General features: G+C 34.3%; 1 protein-coding gene across 1 annotated transcript in view; it reads left to right on the top strand.

Moving 5' to 3' along the window:
* The window catches only part of Vha55 (V-type proton ATPase subunit Vha55), a 243,961-nt gene that overhangs the window by 193,928 nt on the left and 37,886 nt on the right, over nucleotides 1-12,147 (top strand). Inside the window, exon 12 of the mRNA XM_090404303.1 lies at nucleotides 5,330-5,434. Coding sequence (XP_090260429.1) covers nucleotides 5,330-5,434 — 105 coding nt within the window. The remainder of the gene's footprint in view (nucleotides 1-5,329; nucleotides 5,435-12,147) is intronic.

Here is a 12,147-nt window from a genome sequence, read left to right as displayed (position 1 = left end):
CCCTAGTGCAGGACACCAGAGTGTACAGAGGAATTGAAATTGGAAGTGATCGCTATTTAGTCTTGAGCAGGATAAAATTGAATTTCATATTGAAAAGAATAACATGTAAGAAAGTTTTAAAACGAATAAAGGTTGAGCAGCTCTCAGATGTGAACTGTAGACTAAAATACACAGATTATTGAAGAAAAAATGAAAGAGTTTGAGAACAGGAATCAAACCTTGGAGATTCGGTGGCAAACTCTGAAGAAAACATTGATTGATTCTGCCAGAGAGGCATGTGGTAAGGTTGTCTGCAAGGATAAAAAAATCAGAACTCCCTGGTAGACAGGGGAAGTTAAAGAGGCAGTGAAGGAAAAGAAGAAAGCATATCAAAAGTTCCTGGCAAATAAGTCAGCTTGTGCTCTTAGACAATACAGAGACAAATGCAAGAATGCTAAACACTGTGTAAAACTAGCTAAACAAAAGTCATGGGAAGACTTTGGTAAGAATATAGAAAATAAATATCAAGAAGGTGGCAAAATATTCTGGAGGTTGTTGAAGAAGCTTAAGAATGGAGGAAAGAGTACTGTAAAAGGAGTTAGAGATGATAAAGGTGACATGAAAATGGGAGAAAAGGATATCCTTGAAGTATGGAGTGTAATTACTTTGAAAAACTGCTAAATGAAACAAGCAGTGATGACAGCACAGTGGTAAAAAACACTGCCCAGGCATGCAGTCAGAATACATATCCATACTTGAAGTAGAAAAAGCCATCAAAGGCTTGAAATGTGGAAAGGCAGCAGAAGTAGATGATATTCGACCAGAAATGCTGAAGTATGGTGGTATAAGAGTCTTACAATGGCTGCAATGCATAGTTCAGAAAGCCTGGAAAGAGGGACAAATTCCCGATGATTGGAGCAGAGCTCTCATAGTACGCATATATAAAAAGGGAAATAAAACTGAATGTGAGAATTATAGAGGTATTTCCCTACTGAGTGTTCCTGGCAAGATCTATGCAAGTATACTTGAGAAACGGTTGAGAAAAATTCTGGAAGAAAAGCTTGGTGAAGAACAAGCTGGATTCAGGCCAAATAGAGGCTGTCAGGATCTGATCTTCACTTTACAACAAATAGTCGAGAGAGCATGGGAATATAACAGAGATCTGTATTTAAGTTTTGTTGATTTGGAAAAGGCATATGACAAGGTGCCAAGAGAGAAGCTATTCAATACGCTACAGTTATATGGTGTCAATGGGGCATTATATCAAGCAGTACTTAGTCTTTATTTGAGTTGTAAGTAAGCAGTTAGAATTGAAGGAAGTACAGGAAGATGGTTTAATGTTAAATCTGGTGTGAGACAGGGATGTACATTATCCCCTCTGTTATTCATTATCTATATGGATCACATTATGAAGGAAAGTGGTATTAAACATGATATCAAAATTGGAGATGTTAATGTCAGCTCTTTTGATGATGTTATACTTCTAAATAAATCCGCTAGAAGTCTGCAAGATTCTCTGACTAAATTGAATAGCTGTTGTAATAGATATGGTATGAAGGTCAGCAGTAAAAAGACAAAGACAATGAAAATAGGCAGAATCATTGAAAATGTCAACTGTGTTGTGAATGGAGAACCTGTGGAACAAGTGAAACATTTCAGCTACTTAGGCATAATTTTTACTGAAGATGGTAAATTAAATATAGAAATAAACAACAGAATCAGCAAAGCTGGTATGGTAGGAAGTCAATTGAATAAATTCATATGGAATAAGAGAGAAATTAGTCGGAACACTAAATTAGCTGTATACAAGACAGTGTTCAAAGCAGTTTTAACTTATGGATCTGAGAGCTGAGTCAGAAGTAAAACACTTGACCAAAGACTAGAGACGGCAGATATGAGAGTCCTGAGAAAGATTATAGGCATGAATAGATGGCATCAATGGCAATACCATATTAATAACGAGGATATTAGGAAAGAACTTGACATTGTCAGCATCCAGGAATGCGTTAGCAGAGCTAATCTCAGGTGGTATGGTCACTTAAATAGAATGGGAGAGGAAAGATTAGCAAAACAAGTGTTCTCTGCCAGGTTGGCAGCAAAACGACCCAGAGGAAGACCAAGATATAGGTGGATTGATACGGTACAAAGTGCCTTAAACGATAGAAATATAAGATCTGATAATGTTGGAGTCTTGACAAGTAACAGATTGATTTGGAGGAAAATTATTGATAGGAAGTTAGTAATGATGTAATTTTTTTCATGTAGTACTATCATATCCTGTACACCCCTTGAGAGTACATGGCAGGAATTTGATGATGATGATGACTTATTTAAGTAATAATTTTTTTCTTTTTATTTATTATTTATTAATGTTTTCCTTTTTGTAAACATCTTACTCTCCACCTTAATTTAATTTTGTATCCTAATGAATAATAATAATAGGACTCCAACTTTGATGTAGTAAGGTTTTTCCCCCTCACCGGATGATTGTAGTGCAGCTTTTTTCTTTGTATATTTGTGTATACTCCAACTAATGACCTTAATGCGAGTGTCGAAACATCAAGTGTTTATATTAAAGTAAAGTTTTACTCTAACACTAGTTGTTTCCATAATTTGAATAATGTATTCTGATCACTATGCAAGCATGAAGGAAAGGATAATATGTTTTGATGTTTCAAAACATATTATCCAGTAAAGAATATGTTTTGATATTCACAAATATACAATGGATGAAAGCTAGCTACTCTTCTATCACAGATTGTTATTTTATACAGTTTCATTTTTTTTTTTTTTTACAGAAAGATAAAATAACATAAAATAGAAACTTGGCAATAGGTTTACCAGTATCTCCAGTGTAGTAAATTTCTGTATTGTGGATATCTTCAGATATTCTTGCCATCTGAACTTTTGTAGATAAACAGTTGTTCTAGACAAGAATTTTTTATATGAATCCCTTCCATAATAGACGTAAACCTGCCATACATTGGCTATTGGCTGTACGAACTTTTTAGATAATCCAGAACTTTAACTAGAAACCGACATGAAATTTTTTTAAGCAGCATAGATCTTTAATAAGCAGAATGGTGCTCTCTCACTGACTGTTGAAATTCATCTACATCCTAAATAGGCATTTCTAAGTTAATACAATACATATTTTAAGAATGCTTGTGCCTCAAGATTATACCAATATTTTGTCCTAGGTCAATAGAATAAGTCTTATGAATGTTTTGTTTCACTGTTATCAGGTGCCTTATAATAGATGCTGTTATTAAGGATTCATAAAAACTTGAGTAACAGTAAGACGATTAAAAAATTCAAGTATTTTACCAGATCTCTTTCTGCAACTTTGATCAAGTTATAGAGCAACAGCTTGAACAAGAATTTCATAAGATATGGACTAATCTAACATTTTCAAGATGAGTTTCTGTTAACTGTAGGATTCTTTGGAAAGACATGAAGCCTTCTCTACAGGAACAGTTCAAATTTAGATGCCTCTTCAAGGAAAGTAGCAAGTTCTTCAATATGGTTCCAGTCTTGATGAGAATAATTATGTTTCCTGAGAGCTAGGAAATCGTCTTACTTTTTTTCATTGTTATTACAGTTCTTGTGAATCCTAATGGTGTCTGTCATACAACATCCATCAGTGACCTAAAAGAGTTTACTAGGGTCATGCAAGTCTTACTTTGTTATCTTGAATTGCAAACTGTTTTTGTATTGTTTTGATGTATTTAGAGAGCAAGTGTAAGGTATAAGGTATTATATTAATATAATATGTAATTATTAAATTTAGTTTATTTTAAAAATATTTACAGTTATTGTGTTTTAATTAGAAAAGAAATAGTAAATTGTTATTCTGAATATATCGTTCATGTTGCTCAAAGCTATGAGTCTGTTAGCAAAAATGTTTTAATGTGAACCTTCCTATTTTTAACCTTTGCGGGTCAGATTTTGCAGCATACTAATCGTGATTTTATGTGGCTCCCATCCATGAAAGGTTATAAACCTCTCCCACATTAGTTCTCTGTGTATAAGCTAGGCATATGATAATCTGGAAACCCTGTTCTAGAGATAAAACATGGAACGTTTTTCAAGTCACTTCAAGCATTTGATAATTTCATTACCCAGAAGTGTCTGGGCAATGAAATTCATTTATCACCAAACGATGCTCATTAACATTCATTTCAACCCATGCCCTGGTTTGGAGAGCAAGGGCTATCCACTTAGCCAATCAGGCTGGTGTTAAAGATTAGTTCATTAAAATGCTTAGTAAGATAGTCTTCTGTTTTGCATATTGATAGTAGGTCGATGTTACATGGTCATGTTATGTTGGTTAATGAACAGGGAGAGGTTTGATAACCTCATCATATCCATCGTGTTTAGAGATTTTGATGTTGTCATTCCAGATAAACTGCCAAAATCCACAACAAGGTCCATTTGTGGTGGGCATTGATTCTCCCATCTACAAAACCACATTTTTAAAAATGTGTTGGAAATACAACTTCCAATTTGTATATTATTATATACCAAACTTTAACAGAAGGATGAAGGAATAATACAAGATTAGAGTTTCACTCACTCCAAGTAATGTTCATGCAGTCATTGCATTCACACATTGTTTACAGTTGACATTAAATAGCATAGGGCTGTTTGGTATGATTTAGTCAGTCCATTAGGTTTGGTATGCAAAGCTCTTGAATGAATTAGCTTCTAATTTTCCCTTACTGATGTTGTAAAATGTTTTACAGAATGTACCTATATAGTACAACAGTGTGATTTATCATGGTACCCTAAGTCCACAAATATAATCCAATGGAAATACATTGGGAATATTTTGCAAACAAATTTAAACTAATTTAAGCTCGACTTAAATTTGCAAACAAATTGCAGTTGACCACATTCTGTGAATTAATTATAATTTTGAAAGAGGATTTTTGGTATTCGTAGGATTCGAGATATTTGAATTTTGTACTAATCAAAAGTCTTGAGTTCTACATATTAAAAAATTGAGTATTCTGGAGAATTTCAGCATTCATTAAGATTTCTGGTAGCCACTGTTGTTTTTCTCAGTGCTTTAATATATGTTAGAGGATGCCACTGAGGAAATTTTTTATAAATACATTTATTATCATAGAACCTGAATTCTGTTTTAGAAAAAATATTGTTCAGTGTGCTATATAGAAAGATTGCATAACTAATTAATCATAATAATTAAAGTTAATGCTGCTTTGTTGAGTAAAAACTACCAAATTCTGCATACTCTTCATGTGTGTGTGTATATACAGATAAAAATATATTTCTTTGTATATTATATATATATATATATACATACAAACTTTTTTTCCTTTTAAAGATATATCCACCCATTAATGTGTTACCATCACTTTCTCGGTTGATGAAATCTGCAATCGGTGATGGTATGACAAGAAAGGATCATGCTGATGTCTCTAATCAGTTGGTAATGCTTTTAACTTTATATAACCATTATACTGTGCTTCAGATTTTTGTATAACTTGCTTAAATCTTTAATATTTTAATCTTTTAGAATTGCCTTCACCGATAGTTTTTTGGCATCAAACTTATAGATCGTAGTTATCGATCTTTAGTTTGCTTACTGACTATAAAACAAAGGATTTTTATCCCCTTATTTTCCATTTTAATCTTTAATACAGTGAGTTTGATATATTTGGAATTTTATCAGCTATTTTAAAAATAAAAATGAAGATTTGCTGCAAGTAAAAAAAAAATACACACACACACACAATTTTACCATTTATCTGCCTTTAAAAACAACATCTAACTGACCTCTGTTCCATCATCATGTAATTGCAGCAATCCCTCGATTAATGTGCCTAATGCATTCTGTAAAACAGGCGTATTAATCGAAAATGCACTAATCAAATATAATAACCCTATGGGATAAAGTATAATTCTTTCCTCAGATTTCTTCTTTCACCCTTAATTTTTTTTATAAAAGAATTAGTGTATCTCAGGGCCTAGTTAAAGGAAAACCATGAAACTGAAAGACAATAAAACATATTCAGAATATAAATTTATTATTCTACTTCTTAACAAGGGGTGCTTAAGGGTTAAAGCTGTATAACTGAGAGGAGACCTCCACATAGCCTTCAAAGGAATGCGGAGAACCAACCAGGGCTTCTGACCTAATGTCCACTCCTCACCTTTTTGCGGTGCACCCTGTTGGGTATCTACTTGGATACTGAATGAACAAGGATGGGCTGGAAATTTGGGATTTAGCTGACCAATTTGTATTCTTATTGGCTTAAACCAATATACAAAATGATGGTACAACATGACAAAATTTCATGCCGGCTGGGGCGTCGCCCAATTAAACAAGACCCCTGTTGTTTTCGCCAGGGAAAAAAGGGCGAACAGCGAAAAGCCAGCTACTGGAACAAATCTGAAAGCACACGCCAACTCAACATCACCAGAGTTAAAGATCGGTACTATCAACATAAGAAGCCTGAATGGCAAAGAAATGGAGCTAATAGGGGTGACTGAAACAAAAAAGAAAAAAACTGGTGAGATCTTTCTGAGCAATGAATACAAAATGTTATATTCAGGCAATGATAATCAAGGAAAAGAAGGGGTAGCCATAGTATTCAACACAAAATACGAGGCTAATCTTCTTGAATGGCAAGTGGAGGAATTTTTTGAGGCTTCAGAAAAAGCAACTGACACAATGAAAAAGGAAAAATTCGTCCTTGTTGGGGATCTAAATAGCAGAGTAGGAAATGATTGTGAGACATACAAAAATATTTTGGGAAAATTTGGAGAAAAGAGCAAAGCTAATAATAATGGCAAATATCTGTTGGATTTCTGCTCAGGACATGAACTGGTTATTACTAACACCATGTTCCAACATAAAAATGTGCACAAATTCACATGGAGAGAAGAGGCCAGGAATAAGAAAAGTCTCATTGACTATGTTATTGTTGATAGTGATGTTTTCTCCCTGGTGCAGGACACCAGAGTGTACAGAGGATTTGAAATTGGAAGTGATCACTATTTAGTCTTGAGCAGGATAAAATTGAATTTCATATTGAAAACAATAACATGTAAGAAAGTTTTAAAGCGAATAAAAGTTGAGCAGCTCTCAGATGTGAACTGTAGACTAAAATACAGAAAGATTATTGAAAAGAAAATGAAAGAGTTTGAGAACAGGAATCAAACCTTGGAGATTAGTGGCAAACTTTGAAGAAAACATTGATTGATTCTGCCAGAGAAGCATGTGGTGAGGTTGTGTGCAAGGATAAAAAAATCAGAACTCCCTGGTGGACACAGGAAGTTAAAGAGGCAGTGAAGGAAAAGAAGAAAGCATATCAAAAGTTCCTGGCAAATAAGTCAGCTTTTACTCTTACAGAATACAGAAACAAATGTAAGAAAGCTAAACAGTGTGTAAAACTAGCTAAACAAAAATCATGGGAGGACTTTGGCAAGAATATAGAAAATAAATATCAAGAAGGTGGCAAAATATTCTGGAGGTTGTTGAAGAAGCTTAGGAATGGAGGAAAGAGTGCTGTAAAAGGAGTTAAAGATGATAAAGGTGACATGAAAACAGGAGAAAAAGATATCCTTGAAGTATGGAGTAATTACTTTGAAAAACTGCTAAATGAAACAAGCAGCGATGACAGCACAGTGATAAAAAAACACTGACCAGGCATGCAGTCAGGAATACATATCCATACTTGAAGTAGAAAAAGCCATCAAAGGCTTGAAATGTGGAAAGGCAGCAGGAGTAGATGATATTCGACCAGAAATGCTGAAGTATGGTGGTATAAAAGTCTTACAGTGGCTGCACTGCATAGTTCAGAAAGCCTGGACAGAGGGACGAATTCCCGATGATTGGAGTAGAGCTCTCATAGTACCCATATATAAAAAGGGAAATAAAACTGAATGTGAGAATTACAGAGGTATTTCCCTACTGAGTGTTCCTGGCAAGATCTATGCAAGTATACTTGAGAAATGGTTGAGAAGAATTGTGGAAGAAAAGCTTGGTGAAGAACAAGCTGGATTCAGGCCAAATAGAGGCTGTCAGGATCAGATCTTCACTTTATGACAAATAGTCGAGAAAGCATGGGAATACAACAAAGATCTGTATTTAATTTTTGTCGATTTGGAAAAGGCATATGACAAGGTGCTAAAGAGAAGCTATTCAATACGCTGCAGTTATATGGTGTCAATGGGGCATTATATCAAGCAATACTTTGTCTTTATTTGAGTTGTAAGTCAGCAGTTAGAATTGAAGGAAGTACAGGAAGATGGTTTACTGTTAAATCTGGTGTGAGACAAGGATGTACATTATCCCCTCTGTTATTCATTATCTATATGGATCACATTATGAAGGAATGTGGTATTAAACCTGATATCAAAATTGGAGATGTTAATGTCAGCTCTTTGCTTTATGCAGATGATGTTATACTTCTAAATAAATCCGCTACAAGTCTGCAAGATTCTCTGACTAAATTGAATAGCTGTTGTAATAGATATGGTATGAAGGTCAGCAATAAAAAGACAAAGACAATGAAAATAGGCAGAATCATTGAAAATGTCAACTGTGTTGTGAATGGAGAATCTGTGGAACAAGTAAAACATTTCAACTACTTAGGCACGATTTTTACTGAAGATGGTAAATTAAATATAGAAATAGACAACAGAATCAGCAAAGCTGGTATGGTGGGAAGTCAATTGAATAAATTCATATGGAATAAGAAAGAAATTAGTCAGAACACTAAATTAGCTGTATACAAGACAGTGTTCAAACCAGTTTTAACTTATGGATCTGAGAGCTGGGTCAGAAGTAAAACACTTGACCAAAGACTAGAGACCGCAGATATGAGAGTCCTGAGAAAGATTAGAGGCGTGAACAGATGGCATCAATGGCAATATCATATTAAAAATGAGGATATTAGGAAAGAACTTGACATTGTCAGCATCCAGGAATGCGTTAGCAGAGCTAATCTCAGATGGTATGGTCACTTAAATAGAATGGGAGAGGAAAGATTAGCAAAACAAGTGTTCTCTACCAGGTTGGCAGCAAAACGACCCAGAGGAAGACCAAGATATAGGTGGATTGATACGGTACAAAGTGCCTTGACGATAGAAATATAAGATCTGATAATGTTGGAGTCTTGACAAGTAACAGACTGATTTGGAGGAAAATTGTAGATAGGAAGTTAGTAACGATGTAATTTTTTCATGTAGTACTGTCATATCCTGTACACCCCTTGAGGGTACATGGCAGGAATTTGATGATGATAATGATGTAAATTTTTCATGTAGTATCATCATATCCTGTACACCCCTTGAGGGTTCATGTCAGGAATATGATGATGACTTCTTAACAAAGGATTGAGTTAATGTAGTTTGGAGGGCATTCTGTTTCTTTTTTTCATACAACTGGTAGCATGGCCCTATTGTTTCTTCTACTACTTCTGCAAATTTTACTGCTTCTCTCTTCATTAGGGTCAGCCTCTAAGCATTGCTGCTTAAAAACTTCAATTGTACGAAAAATACTTTCAGATTGTTTATTTGAAATCTCTTTGGGTTTGTCAGTGATTCAGTTTCTTTGTATTCTTCAGGATCTTCTTGCTGTGCATCTATATTTAGCAGGTTAGAATCACTCACTTTCTCAGAATGAGATTTAATTAACTTAGATTCATTTGAAAAGCCTCTAAGATCATTTACAAAATGTGGAAGAATGTGCTTCCAAATGGGTCGCATATTGCTAGCAGTAATTTCATTCGAGTTTGTGACTTTATAACCAGACTGAGATTTCTCTGATTTGGCCAGAAAAGTCTTGAAAGGCATTCGGTTCCAAAAAAGGCCGGTTGCATTGACATTAAATGTTGTTGGTCACAATAGCCCCCTTCTTTCACAATTTTCTTCAAAATCTCTAAATATTTTAGGGCCACATCACAGGTGAAGCTGCACTTGCAGCTTCACCTGTGATTCGAATATTATGTAGGCTATTTCTCTTTTTGAAACACTTAAACCACCCAGCACTAGCATGGAATTCTTCTTTTCCATCATTGATAGCCCTTTCTTTCAAGATTGCAAAGAGACTTAATGCTTTTGATTTAATAAGGTCAGTGCTTAGCAGAATCCATATTTGGTTACAATCTTCTATCCATGTAGAAAGAAGTCTCTCTAAATCATCATCATCATGCCTATCAAGGATTTAGACTAGAGTGACCTGTTCTGGCCTTAGAAGTCATTGTTGAATCTCTTAAGAGGACATCCTGGTTTTCTTTTTCCTAATGGTTTGTTATTTAAAGCTTGTTTTGGTAATCTTTTTGTTTTCATTCTTTCAACATGTTCCATCCATTTATGTTTATATTTAATTTTTTCTATTACTGATTCCTGGTTTAATTTTTTTCATATTTTCGTCGTTTCTTTTGTGATCAAATAGAATATACTTGGCAGTTTTTCTCATAAACTTCATTTCAGCTGTTATTAATCTTTGTATGTCTTTTTGTTTTATTAATGCATAAACAAATGAAGGTGAAAGTACCATAAATAATGAATGAAGCAGGAGTGAAAGAGGAGGGTGACAAGGTAAAAGTAAAGAAAGAAATAGAACACTTGTGATGTTTTATACCAAGATTATGCAAACTCAAGAGGATAGAAGGGAGGATGTATGAATAAGAAAGGGACTTCTTTTTTTTTTATTTGATCATATTCATGAGAGGTTGCTTAGCCAATGTGTATTAGTTCTGTGGATTGGTAGAGGGGGAGTTGAGAAAGGAGAAACTTGCTTACATTTTATTTGAATGCACTATTTTATAAAAAGGCATTTTATTATCTTGTTTATATTTTGCTGAATTCAAATCAGCATCATCAAAGCACAACATAGTATGTATATGTTACAGTAAGTGAAACAATACAATTGTAATAGACAAAAGATCTAAAGTCCTATTTTAGCACCTTCTAATGTTGTAGGGGAGGAAAAAAATTACAGCTATGTGGAAGTTGCTCTTAAGATAAGTCTCCCAAATATTTGTCAAATTAATGCAACAACCATATTTGTTCAGGTTATGAGAATTCTTCATAGCCATGGCTGACTCAAAAAAATAATCTTTCAGATCTGTAATGACTTTTAAATACACATTGGTTTTCTTCCATCTAATCCTGAGTGAAGGAGTGTCCAAAGTTAGGTCTGCCAGTCCTGACTTGCCATAAAAATGGTAGCCAATGTATTTTTTATGTTCTTCCAGGCAGATGTTAACAGATCTTCCTGTCTGCCCACAGTAGGCCAAGTTACACTCACAAGGAACTTCATACACTCAAGGGTGTGCTACTAGAAGGTGAAGTTTATCCTTAGGCGAGCAGATCAGAGTTGCTAATTTAACATGAGGTTTGAATGTGGTGTGAAGGCCATGTTTCATTAGTACTTTGGTTATCTTTTCTGATGTATCTTTGACATAGAGAATAGAAATGGTGATGTGTTCCTGTGTATTAGAGGAGGGAGAAGTAATGGGGCTATGTAGTATTTTTTTTTTTTAATCAAATTAGATAAAATACTACAAAGCCTCATTACTTCTCCCTCCTCTGATACACAAGAACACATTACCATTTCTATTCCCTATGTCAGAGATACATCAGAAAAAATGCCAAAGTACTAATGAAACATGGCTTATAAATTAAAGATACCAAGAAATTATATACTTGGTTTAATCCTTAATCCAAGTGTAAGCAAACAAAGTTTGTGCCTTAAGTATCTTCAGGACTAGGGCAATTCGTGGTAAAGGTGGTATGGTGCGAAGGCCATGTTTCAACAACGAAACATGGCCTTCGCACCATAAGTGAAACAATGCAATTACAATTGTGTTGTTTCACTTACTCACTGCCATATATACATGTTGTGTTGTACTCTGATAATGCTGATTTGAAATTCAGCGAAATATAAGCAAGTTAATAAAACATCTTTTTTATACAATAGTGCATTTGGCATTATTAATACCATTAAAAAATAAGTCATGAATAACCGTCAATACCTAAACTTATCTGTTAGATAGAATACAGCTTTGGTGTGATATTTTCAATTAAAATAGTTTCCATTATATATTATCTTAATTAATTGTAAAATTTCACACTTTTTTTTAATGTCTCTATAACTTAAGCTGGTCGTGATATAATGCCCTTTGGTTG

The sequence above is a fragment of the Typopeltis vanoorti genome, chromosome 14 (assembly GCF_054136105.1).
Source record: "Typopeltis vanoorti isolate ZY-2024b chromosome 14, IOZ_Tvanoo_1.0, whole genome shotgun sequence".
NCBI classification, from domain to species: Eukaryota; Metazoa; Arthropoda; class Arachnida; order Uropygi; family Thelyphonidae; genus Typopeltis; species Typopeltis vanoorti.
The sequence above is the reverse complement of the archived record's forward strand: the minus strand, read 5'-3'. Positions and strand labels throughout refer to the sequence as shown.